At 54.9% G+C, this 18262-nt stretch overlaps 1 protein-coding gene across 1 annotated transcript; it reads left to right on the plus strand.

The window, feature by feature from the left end:
- Nucleotides 1-372: 372 nt before the first annotated feature.
- On the plus strand, nt 373-18202 carry TTC16 (tetratricopeptide repeat domain 16). Its single transcript, XM_045288622.1, has 14 exons — nt 373-443; nt 1398-1570; nt 1851-1941; nt 2103-2246; nt 4133-4233; nt 4315-4444; nt 6555-6769; nt 7829-8073; nt 8479-8620; nt 13730-13895; nt 14826-14968; nt 15093-15303; nt 16263-16350; nt 17239-18202. Exons 1-14 carry the CDS (start codon nt 420-422, stop codon nt 18081-18083), a joined length of 2718 nt encoding a protein of 905 aa, XP_045144557.1. The 5' UTR covers nt 373-419; the 3' UTR covers nt 18084-18202.
- Nucleotides 18203-18262: the final 60 nt, after the last annotated feature.

The raw sequence follows: 18262 nt of genomic DNA on the forward strand, positions 1-18262 counted from the left end.
GGCTGGCTACGGGGGCGGAAGTGGCTGGGCGGTGCCCCCGTCGGGGCGCCGTCGCGCATTCCGTGGCGCGGCGTCACCGGGTTCCGGCGGGGTTGCTTGTGAATCTCGCCGAGCCCTCGTTTGACCTCAAGCGTGGGAAGCGCGAACCTTGTCCCGACGCTCATTCGGGCCCTGCTTCTGGGGAAGCCGGGCAAGTCCTTTCCCCCCCCAGAGGGCTCAGCCTCCGCTGTTTATAAAAGTTGTTCTACCCTAACTGTTGGAACAGCGCTTGGATTTCCCCCAGGGGGCGTGGCCAGAGAGGCGGAGCCTCTGGGCGTCCTGGAGATGGCCCCTAGCAACGGCAGAGGTCCAGGCTGTGTGAGGCGAAGGGGCTGAGAGGAAGCTGGTCCAGCCCCAGGGGTCCTCCTGGAGAGGACATCATGACCGACACCAGCGAGGGCGAGGTGTGGACTAGGAGAGGCCGAAGCGAGGAAAGAGGGGCGGGGGTCGAGAACTTAAGTCTGGCTTGGCAGGGAAGACTTGAAGTACAGGATGCAGCAGCAGGGAGCTGTCAGGAAAACCCTGGGCTGTGGTGCAGAGTATGGAGGCGTTAGGCCGGGAGACAAGGAGGTGCTCTGAGAAGGCTTCTCCGAGGAGGTGGCATTGCCCAGTCGAGGAGACTAGGAGAGAGAAGAAGCCGAAACCTAAGAGATTTTAGGAAATGGAGCAGACAGGACTCAAGGACTGAGGGGACATCCGACACTGGCTCAGTGGCTGGCGCTGATGGACATGTCTCCATCAGGTGGGAGGTCAGATGTCCGATGAGGTGGTCAGTCTGGGCTGGCCAGGGGTGAGGGCTCCACAGGCTCTATGAGGGGCTGCAGGACCCTGAGATCTGTGGCTTAGGCTGGGCCTGGTGAGGGGGAAGTGTGTGCCAGCACCTGCCTGTGCCCATCAGACCTTCCTCCTCACCAGTTTGGAATCCAGGTGGAGGGCATGGGAGAAGACCAGTGCGGCCATCTCCCAGTCCTCTTGCTCTAAGCGTGTCCGGCCTTGGAAGTAGCTGCCAGGGAAGGGGAACACGGGCTGTGGGGATGGCCTTGACCTTGGGGGAGTCCAAGGGATATAGGAGGGGTGGGGAGAGGGAGAGATAAGGTGGATCAGGAAGGCCCTGGCCCTGGCTGTAGCAAAGTGAGAGGGCAGGCCAGAGAGGGTTGACTGCATGTGAGAAGCGGGAGGTGGGCTGAACCACTCTGAAGGGGAATTGTGCCACCAGGTCCCAGCAGGCATCTACCTGGTCTCGGTTCTAGATCACCCGCGCCCCCTCCCATAAAATACCTGGGAGTGTGTGTGAGTGGGGAGGGGGCCCGCTTGTCTGTGAGGGCTGCTCCAGCCTTGCCACTGTCCCTTGGTTGTAGGACGCCCTGGAGCTGGAAGAGGACTCTTCAGAGTGCACCAAAAGGCCCCGTATGATTTCAGTCCCAAAGGACCCAGTGAAGTATATCTTTGGAACCAGCCAGGTGTTCCAGGGCTTCGATGAATCCGTAACAAAGCCCAAGGGCTCAGCAGTGCCTCTCAAAGTCCGGGAGTAGTGAGTACCCGCCTTACTCCAGGGTCCAGCTTCTGGGCGTGTACAACCGTTGACACACTTTGCAGCATTGGGCCAGTAACTCTCCCTCCCTGAGCATCATGGGGCTCTTCCACCTCAGCGGATAAAAGGCCGCTGACTTGGGTGAGCCCCAAGAATGCCGGCCAGCCCTCCCTGGGCCTCTCCTTCCTTCCTCTTCACCCAAACAGCCCCCTCTCCACATGCCTTGGGCTCACCCAAGGTCAAGGCCAGCCCCTCTGCCTGTGTGCCTCTTCTCTGGCAGCTACTACCAAGGGCAGGCGTACTTAGAGCAAGAGAAGTGGGAGATGGCCGTGCTGTTCTTTTCCCGTGCCCTCCACCTGGACTCCAAGATGGTGAGGAGGGTCTGATGGGCACAGGCAGGTTCTGGCACACCTCACTGTACCACCAGGTGCTACTCTCGGGTCCCCCAAGTTACTAACGGGAACTGACTGTCAAGTCTCCAGGAGACAGACTTCTGAGGCAAGAGCAGCAGCCTGGGTCCCCTTGCCTGCAGGTAGAATTCTACGCCTTGCGGGCCGAGGCTTACATTCAGCTCTGCGACTTCTCCTCCGCTGCCCAGAACTTGCGAATGGCATATTCCTTCGAGCCAGAGAACACAAAATACCAGGAGCGGCTCACCTTGGTGCTTTACATCCAGGTGCCCGGAGCTGCCCGAGGGCCCTGTGGCTCTCCCTCCAGCTGTGTGTTGGGGGAAGCCCCTTGTCCTTGACTCCAGCTCTCTCTCCCTAAGGACCTCCTCACTCCCGTGTGTGGCTCCCACCCAGCTGAGCCCTCTCACCTCCTCTCCCACCTCCCGAGCTGGCTCACGGGCAGAGCTGGGTGAAGTCTTGCAGTGCAGGCCAACAGTACTGTCTGTGGTGTGGAAAGTCTCTGCACTGCCCCATGGGACTGGGGTCACTGGTGCTTATGACTGCAGGGCCAATTGGAAAGACGAGGCTTTCCACTTCCAGAGTGGAGAGTGACAGTCTTGGAAGCCCACAGGGGCAGTTCTACCCTGTCCTATGGGGTCTCTCTGAGCCGGCACGGACTTGGTGGCAGTGAACTGTTGCTGACACGTAGCACCCTTTAGGACAGTGTGGAACTGTCCCATAGGCTTAGCTGAGTGCTCATCTTGATGGGAGCAGACCACTTGGTCTTTTCTCCCAAGGGGAAGCTGGTGGGTTTGAACCTCTGACCTTTGGGTTAGCAGCCAAGTGCTTCCTTGTGGTGCCACTCAGACCCCTTGTCACTAGCCACACGACGCTATTGAGAGCCCTCAACACATCTCCAACGATATTTCACTGAGATGGAATTAATATGGCTGTGTAAACCTGGTGCCTGTCAGATTGTATAGCACAGTCCTAGAGCCTAGGTGCCTGAAGTGCTAAAAGAGTGAACAGGGCTTCCAGTTGAGCATATTTAAATAAAAGCAATATTAAATAAAATAAATAAAAGCAATATTAAACCAGAACGCCCCAACATCTTCATCTCGGTTTCCATGTTGACAACTCTGGTGTCTTCTTAAGAAAAATTGTCAGAAAGTCAGCCTCCAGAGAACTCCCCTATCTAAAACGGAGGGAAGGGAGGGAAGGGGTCACTACACAGAGTGTTTGGGAGAGAGGGTATCGAAGGTCAAAGGCATAAATCTGACCTGAACAGTTAGACCTTTGTCATTATTAGATCCCCGCTATGCTGCATCCTGGACCTGACCTGGTTTCCAAAATGTCCTGTTTTTGATTTGTATTCTTTTGTTTGTTCATAGTAAGGTAGCTCAGAGGTGTTATGTCAATGGAGGTCACCCTCTTGAGGTTGTGTTACATATGTTTTTTCCATTTTTTGGCATACGAAGCCCAGGATTGATGAACCTATATGGAGAGCAAGTAGAATAAGGGGTTTAGGGATGGGGGAGTTCCATGGGGGTGGGGGTGGGGGTAAAAGGGAGCCAATGTCATGGAGTCCGTGTAGAAAAAGAATGGACACTGATTGTCGTAGCAGCTGTATGATTCTACTGGACTATGATTGAACTATGGAATGATATATGTATTAACTCCCAATTTAAAAAAAAGTCAGCTAGCCAAGTCTTTTAAAAAAAGGTCTGAGGGCCCCAACCACATGCTTCATGTGATCCCTGGGGTCCCGAGTCCTGCACTGCTACTTCCTATGCCACCCTGTGGCATTGGCTTCCCCTCTCTGGGCCTTAGATCCTTCCCCTTAAACAGGCACAATCCATCCTTGTACCAGTGAGGCAGCAAATGCCAGGTTCTTAGCACGGGCCTCAGCTTCCAAGAGCACCGCCAGTGCTCCTGCTTCCCTGCTGGGTGTCTTCCTGTCCCCAGTCTCATCACTATCCCTTACTGCCCCCTGCTACCTCTCCCCAGCTCTGTCTCCCCCTCCATCCCCGTGTCTCTGTCCCTCAAACTCTCCCCAAGTCGACACCGCCCTGTCCCTTGCCTCTCTGCCCTTCACCCACATTGTGGGCCCTCAGCCTGTGGCTGGAGCTGGGCTGGAGACACAGGCAGAAATGACGGCCTCCTGTGTCCTCAGGGCCAGTGCCTGTTTGATCAGTGCTCCTACGAGGATGCCCTGAACGTCTTCTCACAAGCCTCTGAGCTCCAGCCCCAGAAAGCCTGCTTCCGCTACCGGTGGTGAGTGGTGCCCAGCTTCCTGCAAGCCCTTCCTGCCTCCCCTGGCCCGCAGGCAGTAAGCCCCCTGCCCCTCTCCCTCAGCATGGCCTGCCTCCTGGCGCTCAGACGGCATCAAGACTGCCTCCTGCTCCTCACCAAGGAGCTGAAGCAAGGCTCGGCCAATGTGGACATGTACATCCTGCGGGCCAGGGTCTACAACTTCTTCCGCAAGGTAGTGCGGGAAGCGAGCATGGCGCTGGTGTGGGACCCTCCCTTAGCCCGAGAGCCCAGGGGGCTGTGAGGCCAGCCACCAGCCACCAGAGGGCAGAGGCCCCTCTGGTCAGGCCTGACCATTGGGCATCCAGTCAGGCAGTTGCTCAGCTTTCCTCAGCCCTGATTCTATCAAGCCTGTGCTGGGGGGCACCCCCGGCGGGAGCCACAAGGTGAGAGGCATGTCCCTCAAGTCCAGGGGGTGTGTCCCTCAGCAGACAATTACACAAAGAAGGATTAAACCACACTAGCGTGTCGTCATATCGTCATCATACCACGGGTCACCACGTGGGACTTCCCCAGGGCATCACTGGCCGAGACAAATATCCTCCCCGTCCTCCTCCTTTCTTACATCCCCATGTCTCCCTCCTCCCTTGCCTCAGTGAGCCTTTCCTGAGCACCCTCCAGCCAGCCTGGGTTGGGTATGAGGACAGGTGGTGCAGGGAGCGGTTGGGGGCCGCAGGGGAGGACGGGGAGAGCCTGGGGAAGGAGACTGAGTGTGAGAGGACATGGGCTCACCTGAGAATTTGGAGGAGGCCCCCTGTCTCGTGACCCCGGAGCCCCTGAATTCTTCCCAGGAGCAGCAGGAGTCTTGAAAAGGCTGTTCTCAGCATTGGAGCAGTAGGAGGGCTGCTTTAGAAAGCCCCCTCAGCTGCTGTGGGGAGTGTGGGTGGGACAAGGCAGGATCCGAGGCTGGGGGTCTGGGAGGAGGCCAGGTAGGGGCAAGTCCAGCAGGAGAGGAGGGGGGACAGCTGGAGGGTGGCCACATGGGTCAAGGTCCACAGTCCTTTAGAGGTCAGGAGCAGAGGTACAGGTGTGAGAAGCTGGCATCCCACACTCCCCCTGAGGACCACGCCCAGCCTTGTGGCTTGGCCTGGATAGACGGGGAGCAGGAGGATTCCGGCGGGTGAAGTACAAATATAGAGTGTCCTTGTGTGGGCAGTTGGAGGTGTGACCCTGTAATCACAGAGGGAGTGGACTGGTGCCCCTCAGGAGGGCCCCAGGGGTGAGGTACACCCATGTGCCACCTTCAGATGCTGGGTTTGTGTACCCATCCCACAATGACTCAGAGGGAGCCTCCTTCGAAGGTGTGAGACTAGCAATTATTGGTAATTACCGCTGGCTACTGGGACTTCAAGGAGCTCTGGTGGCACAGGGGTTAAGCGCTCAGCTGCTAACTGGAGGTGAGTGGTTCCAACCCACCAGCTGGTCATCAGGAGGAAGATGAGGCAGTCTGCTCTGGCAATGACTGCCTTGGAAACCCCTAGGGGCCAGATCGACTCTGTCTAATAGTTGGACATGCGTCCGAATCCATTCGGTACCAACAGGCTTGGGGTTGTGACTTTAGCTGCCTCCTTGCGAGCCCTGCTCCGCGTCCTAAGCACGTTCCTGTGCTTGTCTGGAAGGCTTTTCGATCGTCCTTTGAGGGAAACAGGATCACTTTGCTCTTCACAGATGAGGAAACAGACCAAGGAGGGGTGGGAGTGGGGCAGTTTGTCCAGGCTCACACAGCCAGCTCATGTGGTGTCAGCCTTGATGCTAGGTCTGCCCATGCTAAGCCCAACTCCCAGACTCTTCCCGACTTGCACCCTAGCACCCACACCCCACCCATTTACCCTGCAGGACACAGGAGGGTCCCTAAAATTGTTGGCCGAAGGACTGACCAGTGCATCAGGGAAAGATGCTTACCTAGGGATGTTGTCTCGGTCTACTCTTGGTCAGAGTGTCTTCACTTAAAGGTCAGGGACGAGGGGGAGAGTGGAGGTGGGGATCATGAGGATATAGCCATCCAGACAGGAGGCCACGCCTCCTGGGAGCCTCATAGAAGCTCACTGAGCCAGGAGTGGTCCAGGCTAAACAGAGACCACATCTGGGAAGAGAGCAGTTAATGGAGTAGGATTTCCCCACAATGCTCCCCTGCCTCCTTCAAGCGAGGGGAAAGGTGGAACAGTGATGTCAAGACCATTGAGAAGGGGTGGTATGAGCCAGCCTTCCCAGAGAGGCATCTGCCTCGTGAATCTTGACCTTTGCCCTCTCATCCTTCCCCTGGATCCCACCCCCACCCCGCATAGGCCAGCTTCTGCTACCGGGACCTGCACAGTTCCTTGCTGCTGGATCCCCAGAACCCACAGGCCAAGGCGCTCCTCAAGGTGATGGTGGACCAGGCCCAGCAGGCACGCCAGGACGCGGGGATCTTCGCAGTCCAGGGCAACATGCAGCGCGCCATACAGCGCATCAACTGTGCCATCGAGAACAGCCCCCTGGACCCCAGCCTCCTCTTCTTCCGGTACTGGGTGGGCTCCGAGTGGTCCTGGGCTCCAGGCCCTGCCCTGCCACTGACCTGCTCTGTGGTCTCAGAAGAGCCCCTTCTCTACCCTGGGGCCTTCCTCCCATCTGGCCTCTAGTAATCCGATCCTCCTTCCCCCAGGGGTCAAGGCACCATAGATGTCCTCTGCTACTGTCCTGCTGAACCCCTGCCAGGGTCAGCCTGGCTCAGCGGGCAAGGCTTGGCCCTCAAATGCAGCCCTTCCAGTGATTGGGACGATTAAACTCTCTGAGCATGGGTTTTTCTCATCGACAGCCGCCAAACCAAAACCCACACTGCCATCAAATCCATTCTGACTGATAGCGACCCTGAAGGACAGAGTAGAACTACTCCCTGGGGCCTTCAGAGACTGCCCATCTTGATGGGGAGCGGGTGCCCTCATCTTTCACCTGCTTCTGGAACAGTGGGGGCAACAAGGTCGGTCAGGGTCCATCAGGGCCTTCACACACACAGCTCCCAGGAGAGAGGAGGAGGCTTTGACAAAATGTTCTATTGGGCAGGAGGTGAAGGCTCGCCAGGCAGATTGTCAGTTTCACAGTCAACAATTCAGACATTCTGTGCCAACCCATTGGTTGGAATTCCCTCACCTACCATTGCTTTTCCCACATGCCCACCCCCCCATGTCCTCTCCTAACCCCCTGAGCTTTGCCCTTGGGTAAATGCTGCCCTTTGGTCTTAAGTGGTTGGTATTCGACCCCAGGAGTGAGTTCCCTTTCAGACCTGAGGGTACAGGGCCACAGTCTGGCAGCTCCCCCCACCCCGTCTCTGTATAACCAGTAAGCCAGGTCTTGTCTATGAGGTTGAGTTTTACCTGCATCTTTCCATGCGGAGACCATTTCTAAGAGACGTGAAGAGTATGCGTGATGGTGGGTGAGTTGGCTCAGGAGGAGGAAGTGAGCCCACCTTGCAAGGTGCCAAGTGTGTAGGCAGCGACTTGCCTGGCCACCTGGCCGGTTGGGTGGAGGAGTACCTTTGGTCCTGAGGCCCCGCCCCCCTGCCGCCGTGTGCCCTTGCCCGCAGGGGCATCATGTACCGACGGCTGCATGACTTTGATGGCGCTGTGGAGGACTTCCTGAAGGCGCTGGACCTGGTGCCAGAGAACCAGGAAGTCCTGGTGCGGCAGGTGCAGCGGCAGCTGCTGCTGACCTACAACGACTTTGCGGTGCAGTGCTACCGGCAGGGCGCCTACCAGGAGGGCGTGCTGCTGCTGAACAAGGTGCTCCGCGATGAGCAGCGTGAGAAAAGCCTGTACATCAACCGCGGAGGTGAGGGGTCAGCCAAGGGCCTTGGCCTCGCCCTCTCTCTGGGCTGACTGCCTGCCTCTTCCTTGGGGTGGGGGGCAGTGACTGTTGAGTCCGTGCTTCTCCCCCCCACTGAGCTGGGCTTGGAATGTTGTCCATGTTTGGAAGGGAGGAAAGGAGCGAGGGATGAAAGGAAACCTTCGCGAGGTGCAGGGTCCCAAGGACATTATCCTAAACGCATTTTCCAGAGGCTCAGAATCGGACAGCTGGGAAAAGGTGCCCGGATGCATGGAAAACCTCCCGTGGGGTCTGCGACTGCCCATGGGTGCCATTAGCCACCTGTTTCAAGCCCTGCAGCATGGGAGTGGGCAGGGGGTTCCTGGGTACTGGGAGCTGAGGGCCCACTGAACTCGGGCCCTCGGGTCCCAGATTGCTTCTTCCAGATGGGCAACCTGACCTTTGCTGAGGCCGATTATCAGCAGGCGCTGGCGCTGAGCCCCTCGGACCAGGGCGCCAATCTGCGCATGAGCCTGCTGCAGGAGAGGCTGGGCTGCTGGGAGCTGAGGCACAGGTGCGGTGGGGGCGGACGGGGCTGGCCCGAGGACCCCTGCTGGGACCCCAGGGACAAACTGCTTCTGCTCACCAGATTATTCTCTCAAGTTTTGTAAACAATCCCTCACTTCTTCTTGTTGATGCTAGTCATGCGGGGTGCTTCTTCTTAAAGACGGAAGTGTCTGGCAGCCTATAACTTGGAACCTGAAGTGTCTGGGGCTATACCCCCAACCCTCATCAAAAGAAGTTGGGCAAAGGGTCCCCCAGAAGTTTCCCTGTGCATTGTCTGCTCCGTGTGGCTGGGCCACGGGGTTGCCTTGCACCATCACCTGACGGGTGTTGGGCTGCTCCCTGGTGCTGTCTCAGTAACATGTAATGCTGTAAAGGGCAGCCAGCCTCTGCTTTCTCGTGCTGTCACACTTTGGAATACTAGAACTTACATTGCTGGAAGAAAAACGATCCGATCAGGTTCACAAGTTATTAACTTTTTAATAACACCCCCAAAGCCAGTCCCACTGCCACCTAGTCGATTCCGGCTCATGGCCACCCTGTATAGGGCCTCAGAGACTGAACCTGCTTAAAGGGGAGCAGCCAGCCACATCTTTCACCCAAGGAGCAGCAGGTGGTTTTGAACCATGAACCTTAAGAGGTTAGCAGCCCAACAGCTAATCCACAGTGCCACCAGGAAATCGGTCTCTGCAAACAGTGACCCCCAATGTGTAGGAGTCACTTGAAAACAAGTAGAGAGAGGCAGGTCTGGCATGTGTGACCTCACTTGGTTTATTTTGAGGTAGGCATGGCTGGGCGCACAAGTTCTCACAGCAGCATCTAGAATCCGGAGACTCGGAATGAATGATGGCAATATTAGCTCAATGGTGAGAGTTCACATGGTTCGACTTTAAGCTTTTACCTTCAACTCAAGGTTAAAGGCAGAGGCCCCTTGGGGAAAGGGTCGGAGGTCAGCAGCTGCGGACAGAATCTCAGTAAGGGAGCAGAAATGTAGGGCACCTGTGTGGATGCTCCATCTTGGCTCCACACAACAAGGGCCAGGGTGCCTCAAGACCAGCATGTCATGTCTTCTCCAGGGGCTAGAGCAGCCCTGCTAGAGCAGGGTCAGAGGTGAGGGAGGCTGTGGAGAGACAGGCTCTGCATGCTGGGTCAAGATGAACCTATGGGCTCTTTACAGTCTTTATGTGACATGCTTCTGTGTCTACGTTCAGCCATTTCCCAAGGAAGTGTCCTGTGGCTTACAGGTTTCTAATGACTTATAGTCAGTGGAAGTAAGCAGTCTCACAAGGATAGACCTGTTTCTAAGTTCATATGATGAGTGATATATATATATATATATATATATATATATGTATATATATACATAACCTGTGACTTACAGGTTTCTAATGACTTATAGTCAATGGAAGTAAGCAGTCTCACAAGGATAGACCTATTTCTAAGTCCATATGATGAGTGCTATATATATATATATAATACCCAGCCTCCCTGCACAGGGTCTTACAACAATTTTCAATTCTGCTAACCAAATAAGTTAAAAAAAATCCCACTGTTTATTTAAATTGTTAGTATGACCTATGTAGTATCTTTCAGGTTTTTATTAGCCAACATGGCCTGCCCAAAGAGGCCCTGCTGGTGTTGTGAGTTTGATTAAAGTACTCAAGTGCTAACTGAAAGGTCAGAGGTTTGAACCCACCAGCCCTTCCTTGGGCTATAGATGTAGTAGCCGGCCTCCATGAAGATTACAGTTTTGAAAACCCTGTGAGGCAGTTCTACCCTGATCCTTTGGATTGCGGTGAGTCAGAATGAACTTCACAGCATTGGATTTGGCTTGGGTGTCTGGCCTGTACAGATCTTTTTGCTCACTTTTCAGCTGAGTTGCTCATTAAATATATCTATTTCATATACATTAAATGTGTATATGTATGTATATATGTGTGTATATACACAAATACATACAGGAGTTCTGTGTGTTATTGTCGTTGGGTGCCAAGTCAGCTCAGACTCATAGAATGACACTGCACGGTCCTATACCATCTTCCCAGTTGTTATGTTTGGACCAATTGTCGCAGCCACCGTGTCAAGCCATCTCATCGAGGGTGTTCTCCTTTCTCACTGCCCTTCTACTCTACCAAGCACGATGTTCCTCCCCAGGGACTGGTTTCTCCCGGTAATATGCCCAATGTCCGTGAGACCACGTCTTTCCATCCTTGATTCTAAGGAACATTCTCGCCGTACTTTCTCCAAGACAGATTTGTTCTTCTGGCAGTCCACGGTACTTCCAGTACCCTTGCCGGCACCGTCATACAAACACATCAGTTCTTCTTCAGTGTCCAACCTTCACCTGCTTATGAGACCCTGGAAATTACTACAGCTTGGGGCGAGCACCCCTTCGTCCTTCAGTGACATCCTTGCTTTCCCTCCCGCCCTTGAACGAGGCCCTTATCCAGCAGATTTGCCCGATGCAGCACAAGCTTTGATTTCTTGACTGCTGCTCCCATGAGCTTGTGGATCCAAGTAAAATTAAACGCGGGACAACTTCATCTCTTTTTTCCCTCTGTTTATCATGTTAACTCTTGGTCCAGTTGTGAGGATGTTTGTTTTCTATCATTGAGTTTTAACTCTTGGTCCAGTTGTGAGGATGTTTGTTTTCTATCATTGAGTTTTAACTCTTGGTCCAGTTGTGAGGATGCTTGTTTTCTATCGTTGAGTTGTAACTCTTGGTCCAGTTGTGAGGATGTTTGTTTTCTATCATTGAGTTTTAACTCTTGGTCCAGTTGTGAGGATGTTTGTTTTCTATCGTTGAGTTGTAACTCTTGGTCCAGTTGTGAGGATGTTTGTTTTCTATCGTTGAGTTGTAACTCTTGGTCCAGTTGTGAGGATGCTTGTTTTCTATCATTGGGTTTTAGCTCTTGGTCCAGTTGTGAGGATGTTTGTTTTCTATCATTAGGTTGTCGTCCACACTGGAGGCTGTAGCCTCTGAGCTTCATCAGCAAGGGCTTCAAGTCCTCCTTGCTTTCAGCAGGTGAGGCTGTGCTGTCTACATACCCTAAGTTGTGATTCTGGTTCCACATTCTCTTCATACAGCCCAGCATCTCAGGTACATTCATCGGCATGCAGATTGAAACGTCTGGTGAAAGGATACAACCCTGATGCCCCGCTTTCCTGAGTTTAAACAGCACAGTGTCCTTTGTTCTGTTTGACTGGCTGCCTCTTGCTCTGTGTACAGGCTCCACCCAAACAGTGAAGGGTTCCGACGTCCCACTCTTTGCCATGGTATCCACAGTCGGTTTGATCCACAGTCTAATGTCTTTGCGTCGTCAACAGAACACAAGTAAGCATCTTTCACACAAGAACCATCAGCATCAGCAGGGACACCCTTTAGGCCACACCCTATTCTGAAGCCAGCTCCCTGTGGAGGTGGTTCTGTGGCTGATTTTGAATTATCTTCAGCAAAATTCTACCGAAGTGCTATCAGTGATATTATTCAATAAGTTGTGCATTCTGTTAGGTCACCTTTCTTTGGAATGAGCACAAATATGGATCTCTTCCATTCTCTTGGCCAGATGGTCTTCCAAATTTCTTGGCATAGACAAGTGAGTGATTCTAGTGCTGCATCCGTTTGGTGAAACATTTCAGTTGGCTTTCCTTCAATTCATTGAGCCTTGTCTTTTTCTAATGCCTTTAGTGCAGCCTGAATTTCCCCCTTCAGTCCCTGCCTCTTGAGCTGGCTGACCACCGACCGGTTCTTGAGTGCAGCCATTCTGTGCACTCCGACCTTCTTCGGGCCATAGAAGCTTCAGTGTACAACTGAAGGCTGGAATTTTCCTTCAGCTCTTTCAGCGTAGCATGTACTGAGCATGTTCTTCCCTTTGAGTTTTCTAACCCGTCCTTTGCACATTTCTGTATAATGCTTTATTTTCTTGAGCTGCCGTCTGAAATCTTCCGCTTTTAGCTCTTTTACATCATCATTCTATTCGCTTTAACTGCTCTACATCGCAGAGCACCTCGCAGCCTCTTCTGACATCCTCTTTGGTCTTTTCTTTCTTTCTTTCTTCACGGATGTTTTTGTTTGTTTGTTTGTTTTCCCCGTGTGTGATGTTCTTGATGTCCTCCCACAGCTCTTCCGCTTCTTGATGTCCTCCCACAGCTCAGTGTTCCAAGCATCAAACCTGTCCTTGAAGTGGTCTCTACATTCCCAGGGGAGGTACTAAAGGTCACGCTTTGGTTCTGTGGACTTGCTTTCACTGTCTTCGGTTTCAACACACGGGCAGTTGCGGTCTGTTCCACAGCTGGCCCCTGGCTTTGTTTGGGCTAAGGACACTGGGCTTCTCCATCAGCTCCTCCCACAGACACAGCCAACTTGATTCCTGTCTATTCCATCTGACCAGGTCCACGTGTAAAGTCACTGTGGATGCCGTTGGGGGGGAAAGGTATTTGTGACGAAGTTGTTGTTGGTCTTGCCAAATTCTTTTTTTTTTTTAAACAGAAGCAGACAGCCTCCTTCTCCCACAGAGTGGCCAGTGGGCTTGAACTGCTGACCTTGCAGTTAGCAGCCCAGGTCTTGCAAAATTCTGTCATGGGATCCCCACCTTCATATCTGCCACCCAGGCCCTATCTCCCAACTCAGTCCTTCTTCTGTTTCCAACATTTCATCCCAGTCACCAGTAATCATCAATGTATCTTGATCGTGTTTGATCCATTTTTGCCTCAAGAAGTTGGTAGACTGCTTCAATTCCGTTATCACTGGCTTTACAGGTTGGTGCATAAATGTGAAGAATAGTTGTTTTAATTGGTCTTCCCCCACAAAGACTTCTTGTCGGCTAGGAAAGTGAGTCTAAATATACAAAGTTCTATGTAGCTACAACATTTTCCCTGTGTGTCTCTTCTCTTTGGGTGTTTTTTGCTTAGTAACTTGGACTTTATAGTCAAATTACTCTCTTGTTATTTGTAGAAGACGGGTTTATGATGGTCTCAAAAAGGCCTCCCTGGTCCCAGGTCATACATACTCATTGGTGGTAGCTGCTGGAAGGAGAGCAGTAGGCATGGTGGAGAAGGGGTTGTCCTGACTCCCCAGGTGGGCCAGCGCATGGCAGCCGGGGCCTGCTCTCTTCTGCAGGCAGTTCCATAAGGCAGAGAGCCACTTCACGACGGCCATCAAGCACAATCCCAAGCAAAGCCGCCACTACATCCAGCGGGCCAAGAGCCGACAGCTGCTGCAGAAACTTTTTGGAGCCCGCCAGGACGTCGCCACTGCCCTGATCATCGAACCTCGAAACCCACAGGTTGGGTTCCTGCGGGTCAGATGGGCCTCCCTCCGAGGGTGGGCTACAGAGTCAAGACCCGGGGGTCACCTAAAGAGGCTCTTTGTCCCTCAAAGAAATCTGGTCCAATTACGCCAGGAACTGCTACTGCTTGAGTTATCTGTGCGTGCCAGAGACTGCTGCTCTCACCACTGCCGCTGGTATCAGGCCATTTCCCCCTCCGCAGCACCCAAAAGACCAGACCCAAACCCACCTCCCTGCCACCCAAGCCCATCGGACTCACAGCAACCCTGTAGGGCAGGGCAGAACTCTGTAGGGGAGTCGGCAGCCTCATCTTTCTCCTCTGGAGAGACTGGTGGCCTCAAACTGCTGGCCTTGTGGCTAGCAGCCTGACACTAGGTCGTAAGCACTAGGCCGCCAGGGCCTCTGCCCTCGAGATAGGCAATACTGTTTCTCATCATCGGCAAGGAGAAAAGTAAGGCTCAGAGAAAGTAGTTCCCCAGCCTCACGTGACAGTTCAGAGGTCAAGCCCTCAGTCTCTGCCTCCAGAGCCCGAAGGCTTCCTCCCGCAATAATAATTCTGTTTCCCCGTGGCCCCTGCCAGTTCTGGAGCAAGAGGACCTAGCTCTTTAGAAACCACTTGCAAAACCCTTCCTCCCTCTTTTGATGGGGGCGTGGTTACCACGCCTCAGGCTGCCATCCGCTCTGTGGGAGAGAGCCAGGGCTTTACGCCCTTCAACAGTGACAGTCTGGGAAACTCAGAGGGGCAGTTCTGCCCTGTCCTGGAGGGTGGCTATGAGTTGGCATTGACTCGATGGTATTGAGTTTGGCTTTCTGTTTTGTCTTCTTTTTTTTTAAGTTCTGAGAAGGGAGGAATCCGGGAGGGTAAGGCAGCAGCACCCCTGCCGCCAGTGCCCATGCCTGGCTCTGGGTACCCCCTTTTTTTGGCAGCTGCTCCCGCTGGTGACCAACCTCTTCCCCGGCATGTCGGTAGAGGAAGTGCTTAGTAGCCAGGTGGCCCAACTGGCCATGTTGCAGCTGCAGCAGTTGCTGGAGACCAATCAACAATTCAGGATCCCAGAAGGCATTGTGGGGTAAGCTGCCTGGGCAGGGGCCACCCGCTGGGCCCTAAGGCTCCGGTGACCCCAAGGCCTCAGTGGGCCACTGTGCAGTCCCCTGGAGGAGACGGAGCCGGCACTCTGGGCCCTGGCTTGTCAGGTTGCTCAAGGAGCGGGAAGTGGTACGCCAGAAGGCTCGTGCCCTACAGCAAGCATGGACGCTGGAGCAGTCGTCCTCCAAAGAGCAAGAGCAGCGACTTTCCTCCGAAGAGCCAGTGGACACCGGCCAGGCTCTGCACAATAGCCCCAAGGAAGGAGCTGAGGCCCAGGAGGAGGAGGAGGAGGAGGAGGACGAAGAGGAGAAGGGAAAGGTGAGTGGACCACGTGCCCTCAGGGCTCAGGGCTGTGTGGAGAGAGGCCTGGTAGATAAGAGCCTGGCTGCCAGCCCCCTCTCACATAGGTGACTTGGGTTGGGGACATCCTGCTAGAGATGAAGCTGGGAACACCAAGGGGCTGCCCTGGGGAGGGTGCAGGAGCCGGTGGGCACCTTGGGGAGAAAGGCCTCCCTACACCTTGCCCACACTCACCCTTGCATGCTCTGCTGTCTGTACTGGCCACTTACTTGTTCCAGAAGTTTCTTCTGAAATTCATTTCTGTTACCTTTTGGTTAAATGTAACATAGATCAGAAAAGTGCAGCTTCACAAGCTGACTAGAGCCTGACACCTTTATCCACAAGTCTCAGGTCCCAGGGGACCCCTCTGCCCCCTCTTACGGACCACTTCACAAGGCTAATCCGTGTGCCAACGATTAATGACATTGGCACTCACCAGCTCTGCCTCCTGCCCTCTCTAACCCCCATGCATCCCTCAGGGCCCCAGGGTTGAGACCCAACTGGGGAAGGTGGCTCTGGAGTCTGGCCGACCTCTCTCCTTGGCTGAGTGACCTTGAGCAGGCGGCATAAGCACTCAGAGCCCTGCTCTCTTGACCTGTGCCACGGGCAGAGCAGGAAGCCCCTGCCAGATACCGTGGACAAGCTGGGGGAAGGCCGGGGAGCAGGTAGCCACCCAGCAGTTTCTCACACCACTCACCAGGACACAGCACTTTACAGTGTGCGTAGGGCTGGGGCTCATTTTGCTGATCAGGAGACTGAGGCCCATGCCTGCTGGACTGGCCACTCTCCTTCCCATGTGGCCGTGCATCTCCCTGTCCCCATCTGAGCCTCATCCTTAAGGAAACACCCAGCTTGAAGACTGACCACGAAAGGGTCCCAGGGCCCTTCAGGGCTGTGGCCCCTGGCCCAGAGTCCCCCAAGCCTGTCTGCTGCCACAGGAGGAGGGAACCAAGCTGCCCCCCAAGAGGAAGACCTCCCTGTCCAGTGGCTACCTCGACCGGACCTCCTCGGGCTCCATCTTTGGCTGTGAGTCCCCGGTGCCCCTTTCAGGCTAGAGTGGGAAAGGCTAGTGGGCAGGGTTTGAGCTGGGCGTGCTCGTAGGCGTGACCACGGGCTCTGCCACTTGTGCGAGACAACTCTGGAGCGGCAAAGAATCGTCCTGTCCTCACTGTGGAGGGCATGCTGAGGGCCCAGGGAGACCATGCCCAGCACGGAACCAAAGCCTCCCAGGCACGAAAATACGGGCTTTCACCCTCCACCCATCTAGGACGCTGGGGGACCCAGGCTCAGGGAGGTGGCTCGGCAGACCCCCAGGCTATGAGAGCAGTCCATGGCAGGGACAGTGGGCAGCGACCAGCCTCCTGCCTCCGATCAGTGTCTGTCCTCAGAGGGAGGGAGTGGTGCTGGCCAGCCTGTGCCATTGATAGCGAGGCCGGTCCTAGGGTAAAAAGACAGCACATCTGAGGGGGCTTCAAAAAGTTCACGGGAAAATCCTCCTTTTATTCCATTTTCCCACAAACTTTCTGAACCCCCTGGTGTGAGAGAGCGTAGACCAGGGGCTTTGTGGCGTCTAGGGGGCTTCGAAAGGCGTTAGTGAGTGTGGGAAGTTGTGGGGCGAGGGGAGCTGCCGCATTCAGGGGCCAAGAGTCTAGGGGTTGCACAAAGTAGAAGCCAGGTAGGGGAGGGCAGGGGGCTGGCGGGGAGGGGCCTGGGTCCCTTGGCTCAGGTTGCCCAGGGAAGTGGGGTGGGGCTGGTGTATTCTGGCAGGCTTGCTCCTTGGCTTATGGGGAGGGAGGCAAGGAGGAAGCAAGGATGAGCTCTGGGGTCTGCTTCTCCCAGAGGTGTCCAGGGGCAGCGGGGGTGGGCCTTGAACTCTGGGAGACACCTGACAGGAGATCTTGGCATTCTCTCCAGTCACGGCTGCATCCCTCTCAGAGACAGAGGCATCCACCATCTATAGAAGCATTTCGTCCACTGCCCTGACGTCCTCTGACTCCTCACTGCCCAAGAGTCCACTCTCGGACTCTGAGGTCAACAGGAAGGACGCAAGTCTACAGCAGAATGCTAGCAAAACCAAGCCCGCACCGGGACAGAGCCAGAGCCTTGGCCAGACCAAGGACTCCAAGGGCCCACAGCAGAGGCCCAGCAAGACCAGGACCCCCCAGGCCTCGAGGGCCACCACGACCGAGGGCCCCCAGGCCTCAAGTCAGAGACCCAGCAAGACCGAGGGCCCCAAGGCCCCAAGGCAGAGGCTCAGGAAGGCCAAGGCTGCCCAGAACCGGAACCGGGAGCGAAGCAAGTTCCCTGCCCAGGGCCAGAGCTGGGGGCTGAGTCGAAGCTCCAGCAAGACCAAAGGTTTCTGTGACCTCAGTCAGAGGCCCCTGGTGGTCAGTGCCGCCAAGGACCAGAATGGGAAACAAAGCCCAATTCCCAGCAAGAGAAAAGTGTTCTCTCAGAAGTCTGGCAAGGAGAAAGCTGCCCAGGGACACAGCCCGAGCCTCAGTAGGACCGAGGTCACATCTGGCCCAAGCCAGAGTCCCCAAAGGACTGAGTCTACCCAGAGCCAGAGCCAAAGTCCTAGCAAGAAGAAGGCTACCCAAGGCCCCAGCAAGACCGAGCCCATGCAGAGTCCCAGCCAACTCCTCAAGAACACATCTGCCCAGCCCCACAACCAGAGAGAGGCCAGCCTGGCTCGGAAGCAGAGCCCCAGCACCACCAAGACTGATGGCCGCAGTCCCAGCAGGAAGCCTGCTCCCTGAAGGGCCACCGGGAAGAGAAGTGCCCGCCCACTGGGCAGAGTGATCACACACCCCCGCCGTTTCTCTGGCTCCAGGGCCAAGTTTATTGAACTTGTTCTCTTCTTTGACAACGTTAAAAACTTTACAAACCAGGTCCAAGGGCAGTTTGAGGGCCTTTGTCTGTGGGGGGCTGAGCAGTC

Source organism: Echinops telfairi, unplaced genomic scaffold (genome assembly GCF_000313985.2).
Source record: "Echinops telfairi isolate 266 unplaced genomic scaffold, ASM31398v2 ScPeMD7_22;HRSCAF=79, whole genome shotgun sequence".
Taxonomy (NCBI): Eukaryota; Metazoa; Chordata; class Mammalia; order Afrosoricida; family Tenrecidae; genus Echinops; species Echinops telfairi.

Excerpts from the sequence above, each read along its gene's own strand:
- TTC16 (XM_045288622.1), top strand. The coding sequence starts at position 420 with ATGACCGACACCAGCGAGGGCGAG. Across the intron at positions 444-1,397 it reads CCGACACCAGCGAGGGCGAG|GACGCCCTGGAGCTGGAAGA; the intron begins GTGTGGACTAGG and ends CCTTGGTTGTAG. Across the intron at positions 15,304-16,262 it reads ACGAAGAGGAGAAGGGAAAG|GAGGAGGGAACCAAGCTGCC; the intron begins GTGAGTGGACCA and ends CTGCTGCCACAG.